Here is a 17,562-nt window from a genome sequence, read left to right as displayed (position 1 = left end):
CAAATTCTTACATATTCTTAATGACAAACTTCAAGGGACATTAAAACAATGAAATATAATTGGATCCTTAATATTTACAATCTTAATCTTACATTAGCAATTCAGATTTCACTGATTTTGAATTTATGAAAAATATAAATTGGTCTTGGTTTATTTTGGTAGCTAAAAGCAAATATTTATGACATTTAGGCTACTTGCTAAGCAGTGTGCTTGGTGTACTGTGTGTTAGGGGATATAATTTAAACATGACAAGTAACTTAAGACCCCTTCTCTCGGAAGAGCTTACCGTACCTCTGGAGAGACTGGCAGACATAAAAGTAAGTAATGTGAGAGAAGAAAACAGAGGAGCCAGAGACAGACATGGTGGCTAAGTAAATTATCAGTGAACCAGACACTGGAGAGGTAATGTGTAGCTACTCAGAAATGAAACCAGTTCTGTGGATTGAAATCCATATACTACTAATTTTAAACCAGTTAGATTTATGGTCCTAACAATTTAATAAAGTACCACTGACAAAATTTATTTTTCTGCCTTCAGTTCCAGTTAATAAACATCATTAAAAGCAGCAAAATAATTTTTAATTTGTGTATAATTTATAATTTGCACTATTGCAGATGTCCCCACTCTGATTACCAAGGTGGTTAAAAATACCACTTTTTACTGTATATGAAAACCTTAATGTTACTAAGAGCACAATTTTTAACAATTGAATCTACTCTTCAGTGACCCAGTTAAAAATGATTTTTAGCATGCAAAGCCCAATGTAGTAGTATTTTAAAAGGCACTTTATATATATAGGCGATTTCACACACAGGGATTCATTTAATCTTCACAAATCCCAAATGTCAGTACATTTTACAGATTATGCCTAACACTTAGAGATTAACTGCTTTGATGATGACTCTTACAGGCAAAATCCAGAACCTTTTTTTTTGCTTTGCAAGTTTGTTGAGTTTTTTTTTTTTTTAAGATTATTTATTTATTTGAGAGAAAGAGTAAGAGCAGGAGGAAGGGCAGAGGGAGAAGCAGACTCCACTATGAGCAGGGAGCCCGAGGCAGGGGGCTCTATCCCAGGACCCCAAGATCATGACCTGAGCTGAAAGCAGAAGCTTATCTGACTGAGCCACCCAGACACCCCTACTTTGCACAGTCCTATTCATTGTACAGGACAGAATGGGACAGAAAATAAGAATTTAAAGCAGCTTTTATCACCAAGAATTTTATAATTAAGATCTGAAAAAATATATAGTTAGTACTTTGTATTGTCTAGGAATAAATGGGAAGAGTGTATTTGAGCAAGTAATAAATTAGAAAATAGGATTAGAAGATGGTTAATATCAGTCATGATATTCTTGTTCTAATTTATTTTTAAAACCTTTGCTCTTCATAGAGAATTTCTAGAACGTTTTTCTTCAGTGTCTTGGTAGAGATAATCATTTTAATTTGAAAATTATCTTTACTTTTAAGATCCCTTTTTTGACCCAGCAAGTGGCCCAGCTCCTTTGCCTCCTGCTAGGAGATTGCCAGGTGAAAATGTCAAATCCAACAGAACATCACAGGACTATGATCAGCTTCCTTCATCTTCAGGTGAGTTGGCTAATAATAGTAATAATGCTTCCTTAATGTTCATATAGTGCTTTTTGGCTTTTCAGAGCACCTTTTTATTCATTATATAATTTAATGAGCACTGCCAGCCTAAAAAAAGTATTTTTATCACTTTGCAGTTTGCTTATAAAGCTTGTATTATGAGAGAAATGCCTACAAAACTGCCTTGTGAAATAGAAAAAAAAATACCTTCATATTATCTTTGTTCACTCAGTAAAACACATACTTTCATTCAGAATCTATTCACTCTCTAACTTGTGTTTTGCCTTACGAGATAGGAGAAGTGGGAAAAATCTCTTTGTACATCAAAATGCTGCATTCTCTTATTTTTTGACTAAAGGAAGAAATCTCTTTAGAATTAATATTGGCACCAAACTATTAATTTTCAAAGGGCTGTGCCGCAGTGCCCCACTGGCAGCTATTAAGTAGAATGGGAGAGGGGTGTGTCGTTTTAGTAAATACCAGTCATACTCCTGGCCATTAATAATGAAATGCTGGGCTTTACTTCTTCGGGAGGCCTTCCCCACCACCATCTCTCAGATAGTTCCCTAGATCTTATGCAGTCGTTTTCTGTTCTCTTCCTGTGCTTTATTTTTCTTCGGTGCACCTGTCACTACCTGAAATGCCATTCATTTGTTGCTTTGTTATTTGTCTATCTTCTTTACTAGAATATTAATGCTTTGAAGATAGGAGTCTTGTTTCCTTCAGTGCTGTGTCTGCGTATGTTCACAAGAGTGCCCAGTGCATGATTCTTGGATAAGGTGGATAGCTGAGTAGGGGAGTGGATGGGTAGAAGGAAGGGAGAGTAGCTGATATATGTGTTATGCTGAACACACATTTTTCTTGAAGTACAGCTGACACAATGTTATGTTAGTTTCAGGTGTACAACATAGTGATTTGATGAGTCCATACCTTATGATATGCTCACCACAAGTGAACCTAAGATCTGTCACCATTCAATGTCCTCAACAATACCACTGACTATATTCCCTGTGCTGTACCTGTTACCCTTGTGACTTACTCATTCCATAACTGGAAGCCTGATCTCCCACTCACCTTTACCCTTTTTGCCCATCCCTCTATACCCCTCCCCTCTAGCAACCATCAGTTTGTTCTCTATGGGTCTGTTTCTGCTTTTAGGGTTTTTTTGTTCATTTGTTTTGTCTTTTAGATTCCTCATAGAAGTGAAATCAGATATATTTGTCTTTTTCTGACTTACTTCACTTAGCATGATACTGTTTAGGTCTAACCATGTTGTCACAAACAGAAGATCACATTGTTTTTTATGGCTTTTTTTTCTGGCCGGGAAATATTCTGTATGTATACACACACACGTACACACACACACACACACACACACACATCTTTACCCATTCATCGATCAATAGACACTTGTGTTGCTTCTGTATCTGGGCTATTGTAAATAATGCTCCTGCAAAAAATATAGGGGTACATATAGCTTTTCAAATTAGTGTTTTTGTTTTCCTTTGGGGAATACCAGTAGTGGAATTACTGGATCATATGATATTTCTATTTTTAATTTTTGAAGGAACCTCCAGACTGTTTAACCCAGTGGCTGTACCAATTCCCACCCACAGTGCTCGAGGGTTCCTTTTCGCCTATCCTTGCCAGCACTGGTTGTTTCTTCTCTTTTTGATTCTAACCATTCTATCTGGTGCGAGGTGATCTCATTTTGGTTTTGACTTACATTTCCCTGATAGTGTGAGCATTTTTTCATGTGTCTGTTGGCCATCTGTATGTCTTCTTTGAAAAAATGCATTCAGGTCCTCTGCCTGTTTTTGATTATTTGGGGGGAGGGGTGTTGAGTTGTAGAAGTTCTTTATATACATTTGGAATATAAACCTCTAATCAAATACAGCATTTACAGATAGCTTCTCCCATTCAGTATGTTTCCTTTGGGGGCTTTTTTGATGGTTTCCTTCATGATGCAAACGCTTTTTATTTTGGTGTAGTCCCAGTCATTTATTTGAGAAGACCCATCTAGAAAAATGTTGCAAAGGCCAACGTCAGAGAAATTACTGCCTGTGTTTTCTTCTAGGAATTGTATGGTTTCAGGTCTCACATTTAGGTCTGTAATCCATTTTGTGTTTCTTTTTGTGTCTAGTGTAAGAAAATGGCTCAGTTTCATTCTTTTGCAGGTAGCCGTCCAGTTTTCCCAGCACCATTTGTTAAAGGGACTGTCTTTTTCACATTGTATATTCTTGCCTTTGTTGTAGATTAATTGACCATATAATCACGGGTTTATTTCTGGTCTCTCAATTCTGTTCCTTGACCTATGTGTCAATTTTTTGCCAGGACCGTAGTGTTGTGATTACTACAGCTTTGTAGTATATCTTCAATCTAGGATTGTGATACCTCCAGTTATGTTTTTCTTTTTCAAGATTGCTTTGGGTATTTATGGTCTTTTGTGGTTCTATACACCTTTTAGTACTATTTGTTCTAGTTCTGTGAAAAATGCTTTGTGTATTTTGATAGAGATTGCATTGAATCTGTAGATTGCTTTTGGTAGTATGACATTTTAATTCTACCAATCCATGAGCATGAAATATTTTTCCATTTGCTTATGTCACCTTCAGTTTCTTTCACCAGTGTCTTGTAGTTTTCAAAGTACAGATCTTTCACTTCCTTTATTCCTAGATATTTTGTTCTTTTTGGTGCAATTGTAAATGAGATTTTCTCAATGTATCTGCTACTTCATTATTAGTGTATAGAAACGCAACTGATTTCTGTTTGTTAATTTTGTATTCTGCAGTTTTACTGAATTCATTTATTCTAGCAGTTTTTTGGTAGAATCTTTAGGGTTTTCTATACTTTCAGTACTATGTCGAGTAAAAGTGGCAAGAGTGGACATCCTTGTCTTTCTCCTGATCTTAGGATAAAAGCTCACTTTTCACCATTGTGTATGATGTTAGCTGTGTATTTTTCACATATGGCCTTTATTATGTTGAGGTATGTTCCCTCTAACCCCATTTTGTTGAGAGTTTTTATCCTGAGCAGATGTTGAATCTTGTCCAATGCTTTTTCTGTATCAAGATTTTTATCCTGTTCTGTTGTTGTGGTATATCATGTTGATTGATTTGCAAATATTGAAGCATCCCTGCATCGCTAGGATAAATCCCACTTGATCATGGTGAATAATCCTTTTAATGTATTTTGAATGTGGTTTACTAATATTTTGAAGATTTTGGCATCTATGTTCATCAAGGATACTGATTCTATAATTTTCTTTTCTTGTGGTGTCTTTGTCTTAGTGGTTTTGCTATCAGGGTAAAGCTTTTTCTTGCAGAATGTCTTGCAGAATGTGTTTGGAAGCTTCTATTTTCTGTTTTTTTTAATGGTTTGAGGAGAAGCAGTATTAACTCTTCTTTAAATATTTGGTAGAACTCATCTGTGAATCCATCTGGTCCTGGACTTTTGTTGGGAGGTTTTTGATTATCAGTTCAATTTCATTACTGGTAATTGATCTGTTCAGATTTTCTATTTCATCCTGATTTAGTTTCAGAAGATCTGATGTTTCTAGAAATATATGTAGGTATTCTAGTTTGTCCACTTGGTTGGCATATAATTTTTTGTAGTGGTTTCTTATAATCCTTTGTATTCTGTGGCTTCAGTTGTTACTTCTATTTTGTTTCTGATTTTGTGTTTTTATTTCTTAATGATCCAGCTAAAGGTTTATGAATTTTGTCTGTTTTTTCAAAGAACCAGCTCTTGTTTTCATTGATCTTTTGCAATGTTTTTTTTAGTCTCTAATTCATTTGTTTCTGCTCTGGTCTTTTTTATTTTCTACTTCTACTAACTTGGGTTCTGTTTATTCTTCCTTTTCCAGTTCCTTTAGGTATAAGTTTAGATTGTTTGAGATTTCTGTCATTTCTTAAGTAGGTCTGTATCACTATAAATTTCCCTTTAGAACTGCTTTCTCTATATCCCAAAGATTTCAAATCGTTGTGTTTTCATTTTCATGTTTCCTTGTATTGTTTTATTTCCTCATTGATTTTTGATGCATTGGTTGCTTAGTAGCATGTTGTCTAGCCTTCATGTGTTTGTGCTTTTTCCAGTTTTTTTTCTTGTGATTTTCTAGTTTCATAACATGGGGTTGGAAAAGATGTAGGATATGATTTCATTCTTATTACATTTGAGACTTGTTTTGTGGCCTTACATGTGATCTGTTTTGGAGACTGTTCCATGTGCACTTGAAAAGAATGTATATTGTTGTTTTTGCGTGGAATGTTCTGTATATATCTGAAGTCCATCTGGTCTGATGTGTTGTTCAGACATTATTTCCTTATTGATTTTTCTGCTTGCATAATCTATCCATTGATGTAAGTGGAGTGTCAGGGTCCCCTACTATTCCTGTAGCACCCTCAGTAGTACTCCCTCACGTCTGGTACTGTTTGCTTTATGTATTTAGGTGCTTCAGTGTCGCCAGCATAGATACCCAAATCCTATGTTGGATTAAATCCAACTTGTTGCACTGACCCCTTTATCATTATGTAGTAGTGCCCTTCTTTGTCCCATGTTACAGTCATTGTTTTAAAGTCTATTTTGTCTGATGAGTTACTACCCTACCTTTTTTATTCATCTCCATTCTCGTGGAATATTTTTTTCCATCCTTTCACTTTCAGGACATATGTGTCTTTAGATCTGAAGCAAGTCTCATTTAGACACCGTACAGATGGGTTTTGTTTTTTATCCGTTTGGCTATCCCATGTATTTTGATTGGAGTATTTAGACCATTTACTTTAATTATTGATAGGTATGTACATTTTGCCATTTTGTTAATTGTTTATTTGGTTGTTTTATAGTTTTATGTTCTTCATTCCTTTCTCTTTTTACTTGTGATTGAGGACTTTCTGTAGTATTATGCTTAGCTTTCTTTCTATTTTTTGTGTATCTGTTATAGGTTTTGGTTTTATAATTACCATGAGGTTCATATATTAACATCCTAGGTATATAGCAGTCCATAGTAAGTTGATGGTCATTTAGGTTCGAATCTATGCTAAGAGCATTCTTACTCCCCCCACCAAATTTTATGTATATGTTTTATTCATAATTTTATTCTAATTTTGACCTTTTCTTTCCCTCTTAAAGGAGTTCCTTTGATATTTCTTGTAATGCTGGTTTAGTGCTGATGAATTTCTTTAACTTTTGTTTGGGAAACTATCCTTTAATGACAGCCTTTCTGGGTAGAGTATTCTTGGTTGTAGGTTTTTTCCTTTCAGTACTTTGGTTATATCATGCCACTTCCATCTGGCCTGCAAAAATTCTGCTGAGAGATCAGCCTTGTGGGCTTTCCCTAGTATATAACTTTTTGCTTCTTTCTTGGCTTTTAAAATTCTCTTTAACCTTTGACGCTTTAATTATTATGTATCATGATGTGGACCTCCATGGGTTCAACTTGTTCGGAACTCTCTGTGCTTCCTGAATCTGGAGGACTGTTTCCTTTCCCAGATTAGGGATGTTTTCAGCTATTTCCTAAAATATGTTTTTTTCTGTCTCTCTTCTCCCTGTGGAACCCCTATGTGAATATTTGCTTGATGTTGTTAAAGAGATCCTCATTTTTTTTTAATTCATTTTTCTTTTTGCTGTTCAACTTGTGTGCTTTCCATTATCCTGTCTTCAGACCCATTTTTCTGCATCTGCTAAGCTGTAAATCTCCTCTAGTGTATTTTCCATTTTAGTTATTGTATTATTCAGCTCTGGTTGGTTCTTTTTGATATTTTTTTATCTCTTTGTTGAAGTTCTAAGTTCTTCCACTCTTCTCTGCAGCCCATCATTTTTATGATCGTGACTTTACACTCTTAAGCAGTATGCCTGATAATCTACATTTCATTTAGTTCTTTTTCTCAGGTTTTGTCTTATTCTGTCATTTGGAGCATGTTCCTCTGTCTTGTTAGTAGTCTAGTCAGGGTGCCTGGACCCTGCTCCCATCCACTCGATCAAGGTGGAGGGGGAATGGAAATTGTGTATTCACCAGCCTCTCCAACCTGGAGAGAGTTTTAGCGGCTCCCCATTGTTTGGCAGGGTTCTAGGGCTAGTCCCTTTATATTCTAGTTGCTCTTTTAAAAGGTTTAAACCACAGCTTTGTTTCTGTGCCCTAGAGCAGACAAATCTGCTCATGGTCCCTCAGAACCATCCCTCCACATGGCAGCTGGCAGCATCAGGGGTGAGAGTTCCCTTCATGACCGTGTCTCCATCTCTCTTGCTGTTCTGTCTGTGGTCTTTTGTTGTACAGAAGCTGGTCAGTCAGCCCTCAGTTCTTCAGGAGGAACTGCTTTATAAATAGGTGCAGAGTTGGTGAGTTCAGGATCTTCCCACATTGCCATTTTGGACCAGAACTGAACACACTTATTTTTTGAGCAAAATTTTTATCTCATAATTATAAACATCAGAAGTTTTTCCTATGTAGATTCTTGTCCTCTTTCAAGAAGATTTGCTGATAGTGACAGCCATATCCATTCTGTAACCTCTGAATCAAGATGATTCATGAGTTGCTTTGAGAATTATCATCACGGTCGTTCTTATGTACTTGAGGACATGTTTGGGAGAAACCCCTCTATGGTTTTACATGTTCTAACATTTGAAGATATCTCAGAAAATTATAGAAAATTTTATTAACCTGTTCAAATTTTGGTCCATTCTGTCTTGCCTATTTACTTCTTGTCCTTCCAAGATTTCAGATATATCCCTGGATAGCCACTGAAACACTGCAGTTCCAGTCGAAAGGCTAGATTTCCAGATAGATGGAAAAAATGTGAAACTCAAGAAGGAGTGACATTATCTGACAGCCTCTACATAAGAGAAGGAAGCAAATCCCTTAGGGAAATAACATTAAAATATCACTTCAAGGGAAGTACCATGACTGATTTAAAATAACCTATTCACTGCCACCAACTCTAGATTAAAAGAAACATATATTCAAGTTTTTTGAAGAGTTGTGGCCAAAAGGCTGCATTTACACGGCTTCTTTACAGTTTTGCTCCATAATATCTGGGTGTTGTAGAGCCCAGAGGAACATCATTCACATATGATTTCAAGTGGTGGGCATTCTGATTAGCATCAAACTAGAAATTTCAAGGGAAGAACTTTTGAGTCACGACCTTGTGGAAATATCCCCAAATAGGCATTTACCAGAAGCCTGAACTAGCTTTTACCTGAGTGATAAAATCATCTTGATTATTACTCTGAGGGTCTCAGCTAGCTGTAACATCAAATATTTCAACCTACTCCCTGAACTCTCTTTACAAACACAGTTGAACCACAGAAAATAAGATACTTTTTTTCCATCAGGATATTTGCTGACATCCAGCTCACAGGACTAACAGGCTGCCCACTGGTTTATTTCATACCAGCAGAGGGCTGGGCTTGGCCTTTGGATTAGGTCTGTCCATTAAAAACTAGAGGCTGGGTGCCATGCGCCTTTAGGATTCTAAAAGCCCTTATTTTGCAGGGATGTGTTTTTATTAAGGTCTTCCTAAGATGACCTTTAAGGATTGCAGTGTAATCGCTGTATTTTACAAATTCAATTTCTCTTGTCTTTTATGATGTTCTAAATAAATGATAGTGATTTATATTTAAGTTTTCTGTGAAAGAATATTTTTAACAAATTTAAAAATATTTCCTTATCTTACCTAAAAAGAATGTATGCCTACATATACCAGCAGTCTTCCCAATATTTTATTCCTCCCCCAAAAATATAGTATTCTTAGATGTAAAAATTGATATTTAATTATATGAATGACATAATAATCAGAAATAAGTGGATTTTTAAAAAAGTGGATTTTACCAGACTATTAAATTCACATATACCTGTATGTGGGGCAAACTTTTTTTTGCTAATAATCTCCTTATTTCTTCACATGGGGTTCATATCTATACCAGCTATGTGTGGGTTTTTATAAATTTTACAGTTTGCTTCTCTCTTGTTTTAAGATATAACGTGCTATGGTTTGACTACCATTCTTTAAAAATCCAAGGAAGCCAACTTATAGAATAAGAAAGTCATAATGATGTGTTTGTGCTCATGTGGATGAAGTACAGCATTAGCTCTTGAGAAGCTTTTCCATGTTCTTGGTATTTAGAAGGCAGTTCAAGACAACACTAAAATTAGAATTTCAGCACACGACTTATGTTAAATATGTTTAACTGGTAAAAGATCTTATTACCAAATACACTGGCAAAGTAAAGGAGGTCTTATCTCCAATACAATTTTTTAATAGCTTAAAGGAAAAATAATAGAATATTGAATGAATTTTATATTAAGACCAAATATTCTGTAGGGATCTTCTGTCGATCTATAGAAATATTAAGATCTCAATTGAAAATCATGGCTTCACTTCACTCAAGGGTTGGAATTGTGTATTGTCATTAGTGATAAGATGTCTGAAGATAAATTGTGTTTATAAGATTTTGGTTTGTGTTTCAACAAAGGCAAATGCAGTATTATAGAGTTTCGCCACAATTCAACTACCTGAGACGTTTTTCCTTACACACAGCTCTAGTTTTCAAACTACAGTATCTGGAGTCTTTTTTCTTACAAATTTAATAGTAATATAGTTCTCTTATAACCATTTTCTGGATGTATTACAAAATTGTATAACTTTAACCTTAACTATCATAATTATCTACCACTGTGTATGTGAAGATTTTTTTATTTGTAATTTAGTAAAAACTGTATTAAAACATGTCCTTCTATAAAATCAGTGTATCTATACTATAGTATCCTAATATAATACAAATGCGATACTAATTGCAATAGAAGTTTGTGGCATAAATGAGTTCTAGAATTGATCCAAATACCAGAATAACAGAGTCATACTGATGATGTATTTAAAATTTCTTTTAATGCCTTGCTCAGTTAAGTTTATATTTTTCTTTTAATTATCAGATATTGTTACAGTTGAGAAAATCAATAGGCTGAGTCTTGATGTCTATCTCAAATATTATCCATGAAGTAGTAAGAAAGTCTAAGTAACTTAGAGATGATGTCTCAGATTGTACATAATAATCAATTTCTAAATATGTTAGGCAGTTACTATGAGCCAAATGTTAAGCTAAGTATTTTAAATACAGACATATAGATTATATAGAGGAGATAATTTAACATACATACATATATAACGATACATACACATTTATATGTATAACTAATCTATTAGATATAATGAGTAGTTTTTATAAATACATAAATTTTATTCTGCACAACCTATCTGAAATAGTTATTAACGTCAATTTATAGAAAAAAGTAAATTACCGAGGGTCTCACAGCTAGTAAGTATCCGTGTAATAGGATACGAATTCTGTGTTTTATCAGTAAGCTATGTGTGCATTTTTGTTATTGTTGTTGGCAAAGTTTATCATCCTGCCAGTAGCTAAGCCAAAATTAAGTTTAAAAAAATCACAAATGCCTATAATAATTATTGTTAAACTGAGTTTGGAGATGCCCAATGATAAAGTCTGATAGAAGCAAAGCAATAGTAATGATGACAGAGGGATGGAAGAGAGTATTAGAAATTGTACTAGAGATTTCAAAACCTGGATTCTGGTCATTTTTCAGATCATCTTAGGAAGCCACCCACTCTATGCTTTCTATACTTTTTATATCAGCAGAATGGTTCTATTTCTCCATCCTAGATCTTTGAGCAGCTTAGACCTGTGAAACTAGCAGAGGGGCTCTGAAGCTATTTGCTTTTTTTTTTTTTCTAATTATGAAAGTAGTACATGCACGTTGGAGAATAAAATACAAAAACAAGAAAGAGAAATCACTTGTCACCCATTATCAATCAGGAACATTGTTGCCATGTTGGCGTACTTCCTTCTAATGTTTGTGTACATGTCCACAATGTCGAGATCATACCCAGTCAATTCTATCTCAGTTCTATTTAACAGAGTGTCATAAGTATCTCACCACATCATTAAATTTTCAAATAAGTGTCATTTTAAATTATTGTATGATAGTCCATCATTTTTATGTGCTGTCAGAGACCAATATTTTAAAAGTCTAACAGAAACCCTAACTTTATTTGCAAGAAAATAAATGAATTAAATGCCTCTGCTTTGGTCTAGAAATACAGAAACTTGGTGTTGTAGCTATTGTTAAGTAAGGCTTAATATGACAGATGGGAAATGGATTCATCATGTGATGACATTTGCTTATTAGACATATCTTTCATGGACTTAAAAAACCACCAAAGTTTAGACAATGAAGGGAGTCATAAATAAGGACCTCTTGGGGTGAAGTAGCTGGTAGTCCCCGAAGTAGAAGTGCCATAAACCCTGAGAAACGTGAGCAACAGCAGTGTAGCTTGCCTTATGTTTTTTTAAATCATAATCTGCCTAAGGACCCTTTTAGACCTTTCTGCTTTCCCCAGTCACCCCTTTCCTCCTGCAACAATGACAGTTTAATACCACAGAGATACTTTCTATTCCCGTGTACCCTTTAAGCATCTAAGATCTTTTCTTGTCCCTCAAGGACCAATTTCGCCCTCCTGGGGACACTGCCCTCATTTAGAATGCACGACCTGGACTAATCATTTAAGATATTATTCCAACCATGTGTTCATCAGGATAATTCCCATGCCATCCAGGACTTTTCTCGATGTTGCTTTGCTCCTTTGTATGCTCAGAAAATGAAAATTGAATCAAGATTTAACCTTAACCCACTGCTTCTCAAATCTCTCAACCCACCACGGAGTTGACCCTGAATCAATTTCCTGATTGTCCACTTTTGGCTAAAGGCCCAGTGTTGTTCCAAGTCTATTTTATCTTAAAAACCTGTGCTAATTTTACCTTGTCCTCCTTGGTAAATCTGTAATCCTTGAGTAAAATTGGTGCTCCAAGAAGACGTACTATTTATATCCTATGGCTCCATGTATTTTTGCACTTGTTTTGATACCCTTACCATTGCTTATAGTTCAAAAATACGATGAGCATGGGTGGCAGCACTACAATAAATACATGTCATCCTTAAGAAGATACTGAAAGGACATTTATTCAGGTACAGAAATTCCCATGGAGTTGGTAAGATTCATAGTAATTCCAATGTACTCCAAAAGCATAATAACTTTTGGGGACCTATAAGATAGTTTCATCTTCTGTTTCATTACTCCTTTCTATTACTTACCCATTCTAAAGGGAAAAAGGACCTGGTGTCTCTTTTAGTAACTGAAGGTTCTCTGTAAGCTTTGGGAAGGGATATGTAGAAAGAAGGATGAGTTTTAAGCAATTTGCTCTAATGAGGAACATGAAAATGCTCTGCTCTCCCCCTTTTTTTTAATTAAACAAAGGATCCTTTAAGAGAGAGAGGGAGGGAATCTTAGGCAAGCTCCATACCCAGCATAGAGCCGGATGCAGGGCTTGATCTCACAACCCTGAGATCATGACCTGAGCTGAAATCAAGAGTCGAACACCTAACCAACTGAGACAGCCATGCGCCCCTACCCGCCCTTTTTTAAAATAGTTTCTACTCTTAAATTGTAACAGATCTTCCTTAATAAGATGTTGCTTAGAAGCTTTCTATGGAATTAGCACTCATAACAAATTCCATGTTTTTTCCTCTTCCACACTTCTGACATTACTATTTGTAGTAATTACTGTTCATGGCATTTAAGTATAGCAGTTATCATAGATGTGAATTCATTGCCCTTTATTTTTAATGTTCAATATATGTGCTGAAAAGACCATTACATTAATTTGCATATTGCCTCACTGAGAAGGGATAAATAATATCTCTAAAAATGAGATGGGAAAGTAGATTTAGAGAGTAAAAATTGTACAAGTAAATGCCTTAGCTCAAGGTCACTCAGAATCTTAGTTGCCATAAGCACCCATCTCTGTGTGATGTCCCTCATCGACCTCAGAGGTCTCCGGTGTAGCCGTCAGTTACCTGGTGCGGAGCTCCTCTGGCCAATTAAAGCAGCTGAACAAAAAATTAAGATATGCCAAACTGAATAAATATTCATCAGTAAGTGGAAATTTATAATAAGTGGCCAAAGTTGCAACAGGTTCCATTTTACTTCTATTTGTAGGCTCAAATACATGATATAATTCAAATTTTAAATAATTTTAAGATTCTGAAGAGAGGTCAGCTCTCTTTTGAGGAAATTTTGAGTTAGGGCAGTGAGGACTAGGATTAAATGAGCAGGGATATGTGACTTTTGGATTTCAAGGGAAAATATCTATTAGGAAAATAAATATTTGCTTTAAGGTTTTTTGTTTGTTTGTTTGTTTTAATGAAAGTGTTCAAACTCTATCATGATTCTTTCCAGAGGTTGTTTGACTCACTTTCCATAGTTGATATTTCAAATATATTTGTGTGCAAAAACAAAAAAAGTTCCAGGATCAGAGATACCTCACTACTCTAGAATTGACTTAATCATCAGGTCTATGTATGTGTTTTTCCTTGCTAACTTAGGTTTCAAAAGAATAATCATCTGCAAATTCCATTGCCAGTATTAATTATAGCAGCCTTATATAACAGATAGGTTTCTTGGGGTTTTTCCTGGTGAAAGGTACCTTGTTTTAGTGTCATCTACCAGGATAAAAAATACATACATTTAGGGTAAAGAGAAGAGAGTGGAGTAGGTAGATTCCGAGCTCACCTCCTCCCACAGACGGACTAAGCCTGCAACACCTATAGAGCAACTCCGAGAATGACCTGAAGACTACCAAAGCAGCTCTTCCACATCAAGAAGGGTAGAAGGGACAGAGAGGAGGTGTGGCTGGGAACCAAACCCCTGGCACAGCAACCCACAAGCAGGAGGGATATCACAGGTACAGAGGTCCTCCCTGAGGAGTAAGCAGTTCAAACCCCACACTGGGTACCCCCCCATACACCCTAGGGACCTGCATCAAGAATATGAAACCCCATGTCTTTGAAAATCAATGGGGCTTCATTCCAGAAGAGCCAGAGGGCCATAGGAAATCAAGACTCCACTCTTAAAGGGCCTGTACATAAACTTACTCCAAGACCCAGCACACAGGCAGCAGCTGGAAAAGCACCAGGGCCATCAGTGAAAATTTATTATCTTAGGGTATGTGCAGGAGGGGGAGAGATCTGTGGAAACTTTTTTCCTGGAACGGAAGTGTTGGCAGATACCATTTTCCTTGATAGCCCAATGCTGGTGGTCACCGGTTTTGATGCTCTCCATCTACTTTCCTAGCACTGCTCACCCCATGCTGGCATTCCCCTGTGGATCCAGCCTGCCCTCTCCTACAGATGTCCCCCCTAAAGTGGTTCCTACCCTGCCACACCTGGAGGGCAGCCTTGGTCAGCACAAGGGTAGAGGCCAGCCCCCCAAACACACAGCTCACACATGGAATACCCATGAAGTACCTGGTTCTTATGACCAAGGGAGATTGTACTTCCAGGCCTTACAGGACACCTTCTATACAAGGCTGCCACCTTCAAGACCCAGAAATGGAGCTGACCTACCTAATACATAGAAACAAACATGGAGTCAGACAAAATGAGGGGACAGAGGAAGAATTTCCAAATGAAAGAACAAGGCAAAACCTCAGGGGAGAAAATAAAAGAGAAACTAAATGAAACTGATATGCAACCCATCTGATAGAGTTCAAATAAATGGTCTTAAAGATACTCAGTGAGAATTTCAACAAAGAAAATATAAAACAGAACCAATCAGAGCTGAAGAATACAGTAACTAAGTTGAAAAATACACTAGAGGAAGTCACTTGTAGCTTAGCGGATTCAGAATAATGGATCAGCGATCTCGAAGACCAAGTAATGGAAATCATCCAAGCTGAACAGCAAAAAGGAAAAATGAGGATAGGTCAAGGGACCTCTTGGACAACATTAAGCATACTAATATGTTATAAGGATCTCAGAAGGAGCAGAGAAAGGAACAGAAAACTTATTTGAAGAAATAATAGCAAACTTTCTCTAACCTGGGAAAGAAAACCTGTTTAGGCCCAGGAAGCACAGAGAGCCCCAAACAAGATGAACCCAAAGAGGTTCACCCACAGACACATAAAAACTAAAATGCCAATAATTAAAGATAACGAGAGAATCTTAAAAGCAACAAAAGGAAAGCAACTATGTACATACAAGGGAATACCTGTAAAACTTTCAGCTGATTTTTCAGCAGAAACTTTAAAGGCCAGAAGGGAGTACATGGTATATTCAAAGTGCTGAAGGTGGGGAGGGAACCTACCACCAAGAATACTGTACCTGGCAAGATTATCATTCAGAATTGAAAGAGAGATAATGTTTCCCAAACAAACAAAAGTTAAAGGAGTTCATCACCACTAAACCAGCCTTACAGGAAATGTTAAAGGGACTTCTTGGGGGCAGGGGGGCCTTATATAGTAAAACTAGATCAATAACTTATAAATGCTCTGAAGGTTAGAGTAGTAAAATCAACTATCTACAATAATTAGTTAAGGGATGCACATAATGAAAATATGTGCAGTATGACATCAAATACATAAAATGTGGGATGCAGGGTAAAAGCATAGTGCTTTCAAAGTGAGTTCAAACTTAAGTGACAATCAAAATAAATTGCTATATAAATAGGGAATTATATATGAAATTCATGCTAACCACAAACCAAAAACCTATAGTACACACACAAAAAATAAAGAGAAGGAAATCCAAGCATAACACTAAAAAATGTCATCAGGTCACAAGGGAGGAGAGCAAAAGAAAGGAACAGAGAACTATGAAAACAACCAGAAAACAGTTAACAAAATAGCAATAACTACATATTTATAAATAATTTCTGTAAATATAAATGGACTAAACGCTCCCACCAAAAGAAATAGGGTGAATGAATGGATAAAAAGGATCCATCTATATGCTGCCTACAAGAGATTTCACACCTTAAAGACACATGCAAACTGAAAGTAAAGGCATGGAGAACGATATTCCATGAAAATGAAAAAAAAAAAAAAAAAAAAAACCAGACACCAAAGACGTGAGAAAGGGTATTACATAAGGATAAAGGGATCACTCTAAGAAAAGGATATAACAATTGTAAATACCTAATCACCTAACATAGAAACATTTAAATGCATAAATATTAACAGACATAAAGGGAGAAATTGACACTAATGAAATCATAGCAGGAAATTTTAATACCCCACTTACATCAATGGATAGATTATTCATATAGAAAATCAATAAGGAAACAGTATCATTGAACACCCCATTACACCAAATTAGCTAAGATTTATACAAAACATTCCATCCCCAAACAGCAAGGTATACCTTCTTTTTAAGTGCACATGGAACTTTCTCCAGGATAGATCACATGTTAGGCCATACAACAACTCTCAATAAATTTAAGAAGATTGAAATTAAGCATCCTTTCTGACCACAGCCGTATGAATTTAGAAATCAGTTACAGGAACTGGAAGAAACAAAAACACATGGAGACTAAACAACGTTCTGCCAAACAACCAGTGGGTCAATGACAAAATCAAGAAAGAATAAAATAATACCTTGAGACAAATGAAAATGGAAACACAAATTTCCAAAATCTTTAGGCAAAAACAATTCTAACAGGAAAGATTATAGTCATACAGGCCTACTGCAAGAAACAACAGAAATCTCAAACTATTTAACCTTACACCTAAAGAACTAGAAAGAAGAATGAAGCCCAAAGTTAGAAAAAGGAAAGAAATAACAAAGATCAGAAGGGAAATAAATGAAATAGAGACAAAAAAAAAAAAACCCACAAAACAAAACCAACTTAAAAAAAGCTCAACAAAACTAAGAGCTGGTTCTTAGAGAAACAAAACTGATAAACCTTTATCCAGACTAATCAAGAGAAAGAGAGGATTCAAATGAAATCAGAAATGAATGAGGAAAAGTTACAACTGAGAAATACAAAGGATTATAAAAGGCTACTACAAAAAATTATTTGCCAACAACTTGCACAACCTAGAAGAAATGGTAAATAGCTAAGTCTCTAGAAACA

The 17,562-nt window shown here is 35.8% G+C and overlaps 1 protein-coding gene across 7 annotated transcripts in view; it reads left to right on the top strand.

The window, feature by feature from the left end:
• The window catches only part of CBLB (Cbl proto-oncogene B), a 214,063-nt gene that overhangs the window by 189,250 nt on the left and 7,251 nt on the right, over positions 1–17,562 (top strand). For all 7 annotated transcript variants that reach the window (XM_019796249.2, XM_011220820.3, XM_034657724.1 and 4 more), the window contains one exon: positions 1,469–1,588. In XM_019796249.2, coding sequence (XP_019651808.1) covers positions 1,469–1,588 — 120 coding nt within the window. The remainder of the gene's footprint in view (positions 1–1,468; positions 1,589–17,562) is intronic.

Source organism: Ailuropoda melanoleuca, chromosome 1 (assembly GCF_002007445.2).
Source record: "Ailuropoda melanoleuca isolate Jingjing chromosome 1, ASM200744v2, whole genome shotgun sequence".
In the NCBI taxonomy this organism is placed as follows: Eukaryota; Metazoa; Chordata; class Mammalia; order Carnivora; family Ursidae; genus Ailuropoda; species Ailuropoda melanoleuca.
This window is presented reverse-complemented; position numbering and strand designations above follow the sequence as displayed.